A 12,346-nucleotide genomic window follows, 5' to 3' on the forward strand; every position below is an offset into this window, starting at 1 on the left:
TGGACTTCTCGCTGGCCGACGCCGTGAACCAGGAGTTCCTGACCACGCGCACCAACGAGAAGGTGGAGCTGCAGGAGCTCAACGACCGCTTCGCCAACTACATCGAGAAGGTGCGCTTCCTGGAGCAGCAGAACGCGGCGCTCGCCGCCGAGGTGAACCGGCTCAAGGGCCGCGAGCCCACGCGCGTGGCCGAGCTCTACGAGGAGGAGCTGCGGGAGCTGCGGCGCCAGGTGGAGGTGCTCACCAACCAGCGCGCCCGCGTCGACGTGGAGCGCGACAACCTGCTCGACGACCTGCAGCGCCTCAAGGCCAAGTGAGGGCCTGCCGGGCCCCCTTCCTGCGGGCAGGGTGCAGGGGCTAGGCCCGGGGCGGGGCCCAGCCGGCAGCACTGCCTTCTCCCGCGGCCAGGGAGCCCCTCCCGCCCCACGCAGGGAGAGAGGGTCATCCACCTGTGTCCTTCAAAGGGAGATGGACTCCAGGTCTCTCCCTTGTGCCCCAGTCCCACACGGGAAACGTCTTCTTGGGGAGATGGATCGTGGGTGGAAACCGGGGACCTGTGAGAAGCCCCCTTAAAAGGCATTTTGGTAGGCCGAGGTGATGCTGATGGGGTGAGGCAGGCCGATGGGTGGAGGAAGGGCTGGAGGAAACCTAGAGTGTAGCGCAGTCAGAGGCAGAGGGGAAATTGACAGGACACAGGGAACGCTGGGCAGGCTGAGATGCGGGAGGGGGGGCCTGGAAATCCAAGCTGTAGCTCTCAGCTCCGCTGCCTTGAGGTCCTGGGGAGGGGCATGAAGGGGGAGCCTGGCCCCTGGGCCTAGCTGAGCCTGTGTCATTTCAGGAGGTGAATGGACCTGCTGGGGAAAAGTGGGTAGGGGGGCTGCAGCCTTCAGAGAGCTTGAGAGGACCCGATGGTAGGCTCCCCCAGGCTCCTGGTACAGAAAAGGCAGCAAGTATGGAGTAGTCATGCTTCTGGCAGGCCAAGTGAGCAGAGTCATCCTCCTGTCACCAAAGTCACAAACATTAGTTGAGCAGCTCTGTGGGTCAGGCTGGAGCTGGAAACCAGGAGCAGAGGTGGATAAAATAGGCACAGTTCCTAACCCCAGGGAGGTCACAGTCTGGTGGGGACTTTGAGGGTGTGGCTCTAGGGCAGAGATTGGGCCACTTCCCGTGCCCTCCCTGGGTGGGCGGGGCCTCTGCCACTCCCTTTCTGGGCCTCCTGTCTCTGCTGAGCTACCAGGCCTTCCCCCTATGTCCTGGGCCCACACCCCGGTCAGCCCCTAGCCAGTTGTCTCCGCTGCCAGCTTTATTCCCCTCTAACTGTCCTGGCCAGGCTGCAGGAGGAGATCCAGCTGAAAGAAGAAGCAGAGAACAATTTGGCTGCCTTCCGAGCGGTGAGTCCCCTTCTTTCCCCTCAGCATGGCCCCTGGTCTCCCTCTGCCCCACCTGGGCAGTCAGTGACCCTGTCCTTGCTTGACCTCTCAGGATGTGGATGCAGCTACTCTAGCTCGCATTGACCTTGAGCGCAGAATCGAATCTCTCAACGAGGAGATCGGCTTCCTTAAGAAAGTACACGAAGAGGTATGCCTCAGCCCCTCTGCCTTGGGATCCTTGGACCATGCGGAAAACAGAGGGAAAGCGGGCAGCGTGAGGCTCTGGGAGTGGGAATATGGCAGTACTACGTGGGCCCTGGGAAAGGACTGAAGCCCAGTCACACCCTGCAGGAGATCCGTGAGCTACAGGCCCAGCTTCAGGAACAGCAGGTCCAGGTGGAGATGGACATGTCCAAGCCAGACCTCACCGCCGCCCTCAGGGACATCCGGGCTCAGTACGAGACCATCGCGGCTAAGAACATCTCTGAAGCTGAGGAGTGGTACAAGTCAAAGGTGGGTGACCTGGCCCAGGGACACTGGCACTTCTGTCCCCCTCCATCCCAGCTTGGAAGTGTTGCCTATGGCTCCATCCATGGGGAGGAGAGTGGGCCCAGTGTCTCCATGCTTCCTTGCTCTCCCCTCCCTGCATTCTGCAGCCTCATCTTTGGGCCTCTCCCCACCCTTAGGTGTCAGACCTGACTCAGGCGGCCAACAAGAACAATGACGCACTGCGCCAGGCCAAGCAGGAGATGATGGAGTACAGACACCAGATCCAGTCCTACACCTGTGAGATCGACGCCCTCAAGGGCACAGTGAGTCCCTGCCCACCTTGCTGGGCCCAGCCCCTTGCTGTCTACAGCTCACGCCCTCCTTCTGTGACCTTGGGCACATCCTGTATCCTCTCTGGGGCTTTGTCTCCTCAAATCTACAATGAGGTAAAACCAGAGAAGTGGATTCCAGTTGGGTGCTAAGCAGTCCAAGAGTACCTGGAGGCATCTCCCTGGCTGAGGGTCTGAACATAGATGCTTCCTTTTGTCTGTTTTATTCTGAGTGTCCACATATAGACTTCATTTGAGTTCAGGATTCCTTGGCTAAGAAGCTGTCAACAGCTGCTGCATCTGACCATCTGGAGTCACCTCCCAGTCCCAAGGCTGTGTCTCTCTCCATCTTGGGCCCCTCGTGTCCTCCTCCCTGGACAGTCTGTCCTTGACTGGGGCTCTCCCTCCCCTGTAGAATGATTCCCTGATGAGGCAGATGCGGGAGCTGGAGGACCGCTTTGCCAGTGAGGCCAGTGGCTACCAGGACAACATCGCGCGCCTGGAGGAGGAGATCCGGCACCTCAAAGATGAGATGGCCCGCCACCTGCGCGAGTACCAGGATCTGCTCAATGTCAAGATGGCCCTGGATGTGGAGATTGCCACCTACCGGAAGCTGCTGGAGGGCGAGGAGAGCAGGTGAGGGGCGAGGCAGGGGCTGGGGACTGGGTGCTGGGGGGGCACCCCTGCCCCCAGGGTGCAGGATCACCTCAACAAAACCTGGAAACAATTTTAGACAAGAGGCCACCACTCCGCTAATTGCAGAGAATTCATCAAAGCCACCTGGGTAAAAAGCAATTTAATTAACAACGTTTATAAAAAGAGAAATATAAGTATTCCCTTATCCACCTTCAGAATTAAGAACCAGCAGCAAAAAACCATATTCAGCAACCAATAATAAAATATTACTGCCAGTCAAGGGAGAGATGAAAGCAGAGTAGGGAATGATGAGGAGGGAAAGGGAGGGGGAAGACAGACAAATAGAGACAGAGCGAGAGAGAGAAAGCCTTGCACTTGGATGGGCTATGAGAGAGAGTGAAGAGACACGTACGCAGAGGGCCCGAGCACATGCACACCCAGATGACATGCTCAGAAGAATAGACACAGACAGATGACATGCTCAGAGCAGCCTACCTCTAGACACAGGAAACAACATACAACTGGAGAGGGACATGAGGGAGGCTTCTGGCATGACTGGTGTGATAGAAATGTTCTGTGTCTTGATTTGGACTGGTAGTTACAGGCATGTGGATATTGATCAAAACTCATTGAATAAAGATCTGTGCATTACATTGTATGTAAATTTAACTTCAATTTAAAACAGGTCAGTGACTCTCTAAACTGTTACCCCTCGATACTCATAAAAAATAATATCCGAAAATTTTAAAAAAGCAGCACACATATTTAGATATAGGCTTGCACAAAAAGAGAGACCAGATTTCATAGAATGACAATCTCTGTATGATGGCCTTTGAAGGTAGCTAAAGGCGTGTTTGACTTTCCGAGCATTAGATATAAATAATTGGTCAGCTCTGGGAACTGGCATGGCTGAAGGGTGGGCACACACAGCGGAAGTCACCCACAGCTGTTATTGATGCATCCTCCAGAGCCAGGAGCAAGAAGGAGATCCTGGTGAACTGGAGGGTGCCATGGGGATGGGTGTCCTGGTATCATGCCGGTGGGTTGGAGTTGAAATGACCGATGCTCCCAGAAGGGAATAGTCCTGGGACAGCTGCAGCCTTTGACCCCATTCCCTGAGCACCCTGAGCAGTGTGGGCAGTGGGAGTGTTGGAGTAAGTGGGACTGAGACAGCTGAGGATGGTGTTTAGGGAGGATTAGGATGAGTCTTGATGAGTGGTTGCAGGGAGAGATGAGAGGGTTCTTAACTCTTTGGGGCTTGGTCTCTCCCCTTTCAGGATCAACCTCCCCATCCAGACCTTCTCTGCCCTCAACTTCCGAGGTGAGTGTGTGCTGGAGGTGGAGGCTGGAAGGCACTGCCGAAGGCCAGCCAGTGGGGAGGATGAAACCATGGGGCCAGGAACAGGCCTGGGGTTTGGGGAAGAAGATAAGGGGCTGCTTAGGGTAGGGGGGCAGTTTAAGTAGAGGCAGATGAGGCACCTTCTGACAGAGACAGCTTTGAATTGTATTATATTAACTGTGTCCTCTGCACCTTCTGGAACTATTGGGCATCAGTAAGCAGCCTCTGTTCTGAATCCCAAACCTCTGAAAATATCAAGGGTGTCTGTGGGAGCCTGGCAGTAGGAGCATCTCATACTTCCTGGGCTAGAAGGCCCACACCGCCTGTTGTTTAGCGTGTTGCCAAGCCCCCTGGGCTGCTTGTTGAACACCTCCAGTTTGCTAGAGCAAGATGTTGGATGCACGTCTGAAAAAATGAAGCCAAATCTTAGCAACGCCAAACAATGAAAAGAACGAGCTCTTAGGGCATTCTGCCATTCTGACATTAGTAATATGCAGATTGAGTGGCTTTCCAACCCCAGAGAGCAGAGAAACACACGATAATGATACATTAGGAAACCAAGTCGGAGTTCTTGGCAGCTTCTCCTTTCCTAGATCAAACCCTTTCTATCTTCGATGTTCATTTCCATCAGGAAAAAATACATGCTGTGCTCCACTAAGTTATAACGTTCATCATAGCCTAGTTGCTTGCTAAGGAAATTCGGGAACACCAAACCCATAATGCCCAAGGACCTAAATTTGACCCTCCCTATAAAATTCAGAACCTCTCTTTTCAGTTAGTTGTTTATACAGACACCAAGTATGGATCTTGCATTTAAAATAACAGTACAAAAAAACTACAAGAATTGCGTGTTGTTTTTTCCAGTCAATAGCCCTGTGGCTGTGATAGGGCAAGCATTGTCATTATCATTTCACTCAGTGTCCTTAGTGAGGAAACTGAGGCACAGAAGGGCAAGTGACTGACCACCAACACAATGAATCAGTGACTGTCTTGTTCTGTCTCACTTTCGTGAAGACATCAAGTTGTTCCACCCAAGTCTTAAAGGGGGATGAGTACTAGAGGTACTCTGAAGAGTGTTTGGATACTGAGTTTTGGGGTTCTGTCTTGGAGGAGAGGAATCCCAGAAGCCTAGGGGTGGGGAGAAAGCAAGAAGGTATGGGGAGTGTGAGTGCTGTGCAACCTAGACCTTAGGGGTCCCCTGTAGTCCTACACCAGCCTGCCCGCCCATGGAGCAAATCTGTTGGCTCCTGAGCCCCTCTTAACTGTGGGATTGACCCCAAGGACAGCAGAGCCACCTGGGATGCTAGGCTCAAGGACAAGTGCTAAAGTCTTAAAGAAGTAACAAACCTGTCTTAAGGATGATGGGAGTCCACCAGGGCTCTGTCCAGTATGGCTGGAGTTGTGGTCTCTGGTATAGCCCAGCCTGGATTTGGTCAGGCTGAGCATGCCATGGGTCTATTACAGAAACCAGTCCTGAGCAGAGGGGGTCCGAGGTCCATACCAAGAAGACGGTGATGATCAAGACCATCGAGACTCGGGATGGGGAAGTGAGTGGTCTGTCTAGTCCCCTTACCCTTGGTAGGAGCTATGGGTGTGTCTGAAAGGACTGTCTTCCACCAACTGTGCAGATCTAGGGCCATGGCTGGGGGACAAAAGGGGTTCTGCTGCCCTGGGGGAAGGTGGCTCAGGACTGAAGCTCCATTCTCTGGCCAGCACTGGGTTAAATTGGGCTTCTCTTCCTCCCCAGGTCGTCAGTGAGGCCACACAGCAGCAACATGAGGTGCTCTAAAGCCAGAGACCCTCTGCCACCAGAGACCGTCCTCGCCCCTGTCCTCACTGCCTCCTTAAGCCAGCGTCCTTTCATCCTAGGACACGACACCCAGCTCCAGTTCGACCCTCACAGCCTCTGATCCCTTCTCACTGATCATCCCTTGTGGTCCCCACAGGGACCATGGCCCATCCCTGCCCAGCTACAGGGAGCACCCAGCTGCCTCTGCAGACCCCAACCATGAGTCATGGCTATTGCAAGTGAATGAGCCTGACTCTTGTGCCGGACGGACCCAGGCCAGAGTAGCAACCTCGCTCTTTCCACCTCCGTGATGCCAGGCGCTAGTCTCTAGCTCTACAAAGAGCTTCAGAGCAGGGTGTTGGGACGTTGCAGGGCCAGGACTGAGCCCTGTGGACCTCCCCAGCTCCCAGCCCAGGAGAGAGAAAGGGCGTCCTCCTCAGCAAGCCAGGCCAGTAGCCAGGGGGACCAGCCCCTGTGGAGACTGGGAGACTTGAATTACTCCCATGGTCTCTTACTTTCCTTCCCCCCGGCCCAGGGTGGGCTTAGAAAGCAGGGGCTGCAAGAGGGAATTCCCGAAGGTGCCGGATGTGGGAGCAAGAGATTCAGAAGGAGAGAAAGTGAATGAGATGTTGAAGAGGAGCAGAGAGGCGAGGAGAGAGGCAGAGAGCGGTCTCAGGCTGGTGGGAGGGGCGCCCACCTCCTCACACCTGCCCCTCCCCCACTGCAGGGGCTCTGGACTGAAACAATAAAGAGATAAGCACAAGCCTAGCACGCCCCCTGCTGTCTTGACTGCCGGGTCTCCTCTGGGGCCCCAGGGCCCTGTCATACCACCTATCATCCTGAGATGGACCAGACTGCCCTCCTGTCCCGCCAGAGTGTCCCCTAGGGCCTCGCACCTGCTTCTGTTCCCAGAGCTGCCCAGCCTTGGTGTGTGTGTGCAGCATATGGGGCAGAGAAACCTGGGCAGGGGCTTCTGCTGGAGAACCACAAATACCTCCTGTTAGGCCCCAGATCCCAGACTGCCTCCCTCATGCTCCCAGTCCCATCCCAGCCCCCTTAGAATCAGCAGGACCAGGGGACACCACCTGCTGTTCTCTTCGAAGGGCGCAACTGCTCCCCACTGACTGGCTCTGAATTAGGGCTCCCTTGGTCCCTTCTGCAAAGAAGCCAATGGCCTCTCTCTATTAACCCTTTCTAAGACGCTTTTTATATACAGGAGCCAACTCAGAAAAATAATGCTGAAAAAAATGGAAAGATCTATTTCATGCTTGTATAAGAAGGATCAATACTCTGAAGATGTCAATTCATCCTTCATTCATCTATAATTTCAATGCAATGCAATCTCGATTAAAATACCAAAGAAAAACTTTAAGAGAATTGGGGAAGATGGGAGGAGAGTATAGGACATATGAAACAAATGAGAAAATCATGGAATAAAACATTAAAATATATCAATGAGGCTACAATAAATAAAATAGATTTGTTAGTGAAGAGGAAATCTACAAATATTAGTGAAATAAACTCGAGTATGTAGAACAAGACTCACATATATGAGATGTACATATATTAAGGGAGGCATTTCAAATCTGTGGGGAAATTTAATTATTCAGTATAGGGTTTGGGGCAATTGGGGCTAAAGGAAGGTGGGGGCAGGAGTGAAGGCTGCCTCTTTGCTCCTTCCCAAAAATGTATTCCAGTGGATCAAAAATTTGGTTACTCCAAATAGGCCTCAGCCTTGAAGTCGCTTCTCCAAGATTCAGGGATATCCTTTAAAGGAGATAGGAAAGGGGCAGAGATCACAAAGATAAAAACTTATACAGTTTGTGGACAAAATAAACCTGACAGGATTTTAGTCTTTAGGTCCCTCATCTGCCATTCCAAACTGGCTTTCCAGAAACTTCCAAAAGCCTTTTTTTTTTTTTTTTTTGGTCTCTTTCCCCCCTTCCTTTGATGCTGCCCTCCCTCATAAGTTGTGGCTCTCTCTAAGAAGGCCCCTTCTCTATGGTATTTTCACGTTTGTCCTGGGAGAAACTAGGGGCCACACCCTAAGTCCCACCTTCTGCCACTGGAGACTCATGGTCTTTTTCTTTTCTCCAAGGGCTCAAATGGGTTGAATCCTACAGACTCCAGAACTGCCCCCAACCTATAAAGAAACTCCACAACAACCCTCCCAAAAGCTGAAATCGGAAGTAACATTTCCAGTGTCTTCACATGGGGAAAGAGGATGAGAAGGGAGGGGTAAAGGACTTCTTATCCTTGAGTCTATTGGGAGCCCTGGGATCTGAACTGACCTCTCTGTGAGGGGAACACCTAACTAAGGCTGGGCCCAGGTGGGCAAGAGATATTGTGTGTATCTATGAGTAGTTTCTGGAAGACTTGGCTCCTTCTTTTTTCCTCCAAATGAGTTATATGCACTCATCTGTCCCATAAAAGATGAACACATAAGTCCGAGAAGGTTTTAGAGGCAGCCCCTGCATCCTCCAATAATGCTTAGGTATAGCCTAGTCACTAAGGTGGAGGAAATGTGGGGATCTTAGACTCTCAGAATCAGACCTCAGAAGTCTCCCAGGCAACGACTCTCATGGGACAGAAATCTCCTTCCCAGCCTTGCCCCAACATCTTTGAAAAGCATTCATCAAACTCTGCCTGAATGTCTCCAGAGTCAGAGAACTCACTACTTCCATGGTGGCCCCTTCCAGCTGTGGACAGCTCTGAAAGGAAGCCCGCCCTTCCCAGTACCCCTGTCTCCTGTGACTACTACCTACTTGTTCTCAGAGAAGAAAGAAGGCCCAGAATCACCCTCTCTCCACCAAGGGGAAGGATTCTCTGAGCAGAACCTTCCTCGAACTAGAAATTTTTTTTTTTTTTTTTTTTTGAGTTGGAGTCTCACTCTGTCGCCCAGATTGGAGTGCAGTGGCCGCTCCCGGCCACCACAGCCTCTACCTGCTGGGCTCCGGCGATCCTTCTGCCTCAGTCTTCCATGTAGCTGGAACTACAGGTGCACGCTACCACACCCGGCTAATGTTTTGATTTACTGTAGAGATGAGGTCTCACCAAGTTGCCCAGACGGGTCTCAAACCCGTGGGCTCAGGCAATCTGCTCACCTCAGCCTCCCAAGGTGCAGGATTACAGGCTGAGCCACCAAGCCCGGCAGAAATTCTTGTACTAAGCTCTGCCTGTCTCCTTGGTAGCTGGGCAGTGACCAAGGAAACCCAGGCAATGGACAAAAACACCCCCAAAATATTTGGGTCTCATGTGGTCATATACATACAACCAGATTTTAAATGTACCCCTCTGCCATCCCTACCCCTCCCACACACAGCTCCGTGGCAAGGTCTCTCCCTGCCCCTTGGGATGCTCTGGTGTCTTCTACAACACTTTGAACACGGAGAAATAAGAGCGCTCACAGAAGGCTGACCAGCTTCCCACAGGACCCGAAGGACCTGGCCTAGACCAGCTCTGACCCCACTGAGGGGGTGGAGCAGGAAGGATTGTGAAGACAGAGAGGTCCCTGTTCTGGGAATGAGGGCTCAGCCAGCACTTTTCTACCTGTCTGTCCACTCTGGCTACCTTCCCACCCCCGGTCCTTTGAGCCCTCTGCTTTATTCTACCCATTTACCCACTTCCTCCTTCCTCTCACCACAAGCTTGCCCAGGGCACATATGCAAATACATCCATGACCTTTGGTTTAACAACTAAAATGTCAGCTACCGAGGGTAGGGTTTTTATCTATTGTATTTACTATTGTATCTTGGTGCCCAGAAGAGTTCCCAGAAGAATAGTAGGTGCCCATTAAATATTTAAATACTTGGTGAGAGAAAACCCACTGGGCACTTTCACTTACTTTTCTCTAAATTAAGTATTCACCAGGAAGGGCTGATGACCCCTACTTTATTCACTTATTCAGTGAACATTTACAGAGATTTTCACATATGCCAGGAAAGTGATACATCACTATCTCTAGTGATATCCCATGGTCCAGAGAGGTGGGGTGACCTGCCAAGGCTACACAGCAGTCTGCAGCAAAGGAAGACTGGGCCCCAGGCTCCTTGGCCTCTGGAGCCCAGATCTCTTTCCATGACACCATAGGCTTGTGATCAAAAGGCAGGGCAGACTGGCAGCGCATACACTCAGCCCGGCGCCAGGTTGTGGGGCACTGTGGGGCCCAGGCTGGGGGACAGACAAGTGCCTTGCTGCCAGCTGCCCTTAGTGACTGGCCTGGGCGGAGCCTGACAGCTTCCACCTGTCACAGCTAGCGTGGGCTCCTCCCAGGAGAGGGCGCCAGCGACGCAAATGGACCTGTGACCTCCCTACCCAGGCCTGTGGACCCCTGCGCAAAAGTTAATGACTGCCCCATTTACGGATCTAGAAAGGCAGAAGACAGGCCATGTTCCAGGCTCTTTGCCAGCCCTTTTAAATAGTTAATATTCATTTAAATATTTAATATAATAATTTAATGCCACCACAACAACGTAAGTCAGATCATGTAATTCTTCTGCTCAAACCCTGAGTTGACTTCCCATTTCACCAGGAATAAAAGTGCCATGGCCTGCAAGATGCTCGGCCATCTGGCCCCTGCTGCCTGTCTGACCCATTTCCCTGCACTCTCCCCTTGCTGCCTCCAGCCTCACGAGCCTTCTGGCTCTTCTTGGAGCATTTTCCCACCCGGCATACTCCCACCTCTGCCTGAAGCAGTCTTTCCTGGATGACAGCATTCTTACTCAAGGTTGGCTCAAAAGTTCCCAGTGATCCTATTTGAAAATACAGTCTCCCTCACACTTGGATCTGCCTTACCCTACGAAGCTTTGTCCCTGATATTTATCTTTTCCTAGTAATCTTTACAATTTCTTTCTTTCTTTATTGCTATTTGTCTCTCTTCTCAAATATAAGCAATGCAGGAGAAGGAATCCTGGACTGTTTTGTTCACCACTATTTCCCTAGTCCCTAGGATGGTGCCAGGCACATAGTAGGAACTCAGAAACGTGTGTTGATGGATAAATAAATAAACCCACAGTTGGGCCACTCCCATTTTATATGTGAGGAAACTGAGGCTTGGAGACTTGCTCAAGATCCCATGGTTCATTCATTCAACCAACCAACCAGTCAACATTTATAGACCACCCACTGTAGCCCACGCAAATGGCTGAGGCACAGTATCGTGTTACTTTAGGTTATTCGTTTTTCAAAACAGCTTCTATTCTTCTGTTTTTGATGTACCATCTGTTTGCAGTATCTTCCCCCACATTTTTACCTTTTATAATTCAATTTACATTTTAGAATTTAATTCATCATCGGTGGTTGCCGGGGGTTGGTGGAGAGGAGTGTGGCTGACTACAAAGGGGATGCACAAGTGAATATTTAAGGTGATGGAATTGCTCTGTATGGTTCTGGGGTGGCGAATGCATGATTCTATGCATTTGTCAAAACCCAGAGAACTGCACAGCACAAAGAGAAAGCTTTAATGTATGCAAACTAAAAAATAAAAACTCCTCAAGGCTCTTAATCTCATAATTCAGCATTTAAATGGTTTCTTCTGCACCTTCTACACACACACACACACACACACACACACACACACACACACACACTTTGACTACAGTATCCCAGGATGAGGGTGGGGATGAGGAGGCAAGGTTAAGAGAAAATTTATTTTCCTCTGAATGGCTCCTCTGAACCCTTCCCAGGTCTCGTCCCATCGGGGGTCAAGGTCAGGCCTGAGTCTCCCACCTGGGACTTAATTTTTTTTTTTTTACTTTGAGATAACTGTAAGTTCACATGTAGTTGTAAGAAATAACACAGGGAGATACTGTATACCCTTCACTTGGTTTCCCCCATGGTAACATCTTGTACAACTACAGCACAGTACCACAACCAGGAAAGTGACATTGGTATAGCCCACCCACCTTCTTCCAATTTTACCAGTTTTACATGCACTCTTCCGTGTGTGTGTGTGCACATGATCACACGAACATTTAGTTGTAAGCCATTTTAATCACGTGTGTATATTCATGGGACCACTACCACTGCGAAGATACAGAACTCTTATCACAAAGGTCTCATCTGGACTTTTAAAAGTGATAATGTCCTATGCTGATGTTCCTCAAAGTGCAACCCTTAAACACATCAGAGTCACCTGGGCCATTTGTTAAATGCAGGTTCCTACAGGGCTCGGTGGCTCATCCTGTAATCCCGTGCCTTTGGGAGGCTGAGGTGAGTGGATTGCCTGAGCCTGAGGGTTCGAGACCCGCCTGGGCAGTGAGACCTCATCTTTACAATAAATCAAAAAAAAAAAAAAAAAAAAAAATCAGCCGGGCATGGTAGCGTATGCCTGTAATTCTGGCTACTCTGAAGGGTGAGGCGGAAGGATCGCCGGAGCCCAGCAGGTCAAGGCTGC

General features: G+C 51.2%; 1 protein-coding gene across 1 annotated transcript; it reads left to right on the forward strand.

The window, feature by feature from the left end:
- The first annotated feature begins 6 nt into the window (after positions 1-6).
- On the forward strand, positions 7-6,717 carry DES (desmin). The gene is made up of 10 exons (XM_021712795.1): positions 7-313; positions 1,331-1,391; positions 1,483-1,578; positions 1,722-1,883; positions 2,057-2,182; positions 2,604-2,824; positions 4,102-4,145; positions 5,628-5,710; positions 5,911-5,953; positions 6,605-6,717. Exons 4-9 carry the CDS (start codon positions 1,773-1,775, stop codon positions 5,950-5,952), a joined length of 627 nt encoding a protein of 208 aa, XP_021568470.1. The 5' UTR covers positions 7-313; positions 1,331-1,391; positions 1,483-1,578; positions 1,722-1,772; the 3' UTR covers position 5,953; positions 6,605-6,717.
- The last annotated feature ends 5,629 nt before the right edge of the window (positions 6,718-12,346 follow it).

The sequence above is a fragment of the Carlito syrichta genome, unplaced genomic scaffold (assembly GCF_000164805.1).
Source record: "Carlito syrichta isolate Samal-C Ts95f unplaced genomic scaffold, Tarsius_syrichta-2.0.1 Scaffold303646, whole genome shotgun sequence".
NCBI lineage: Eukaryota > Metazoa > Chordata > Mammalia > Primates > Tarsiidae > Carlito > Carlito syrichta.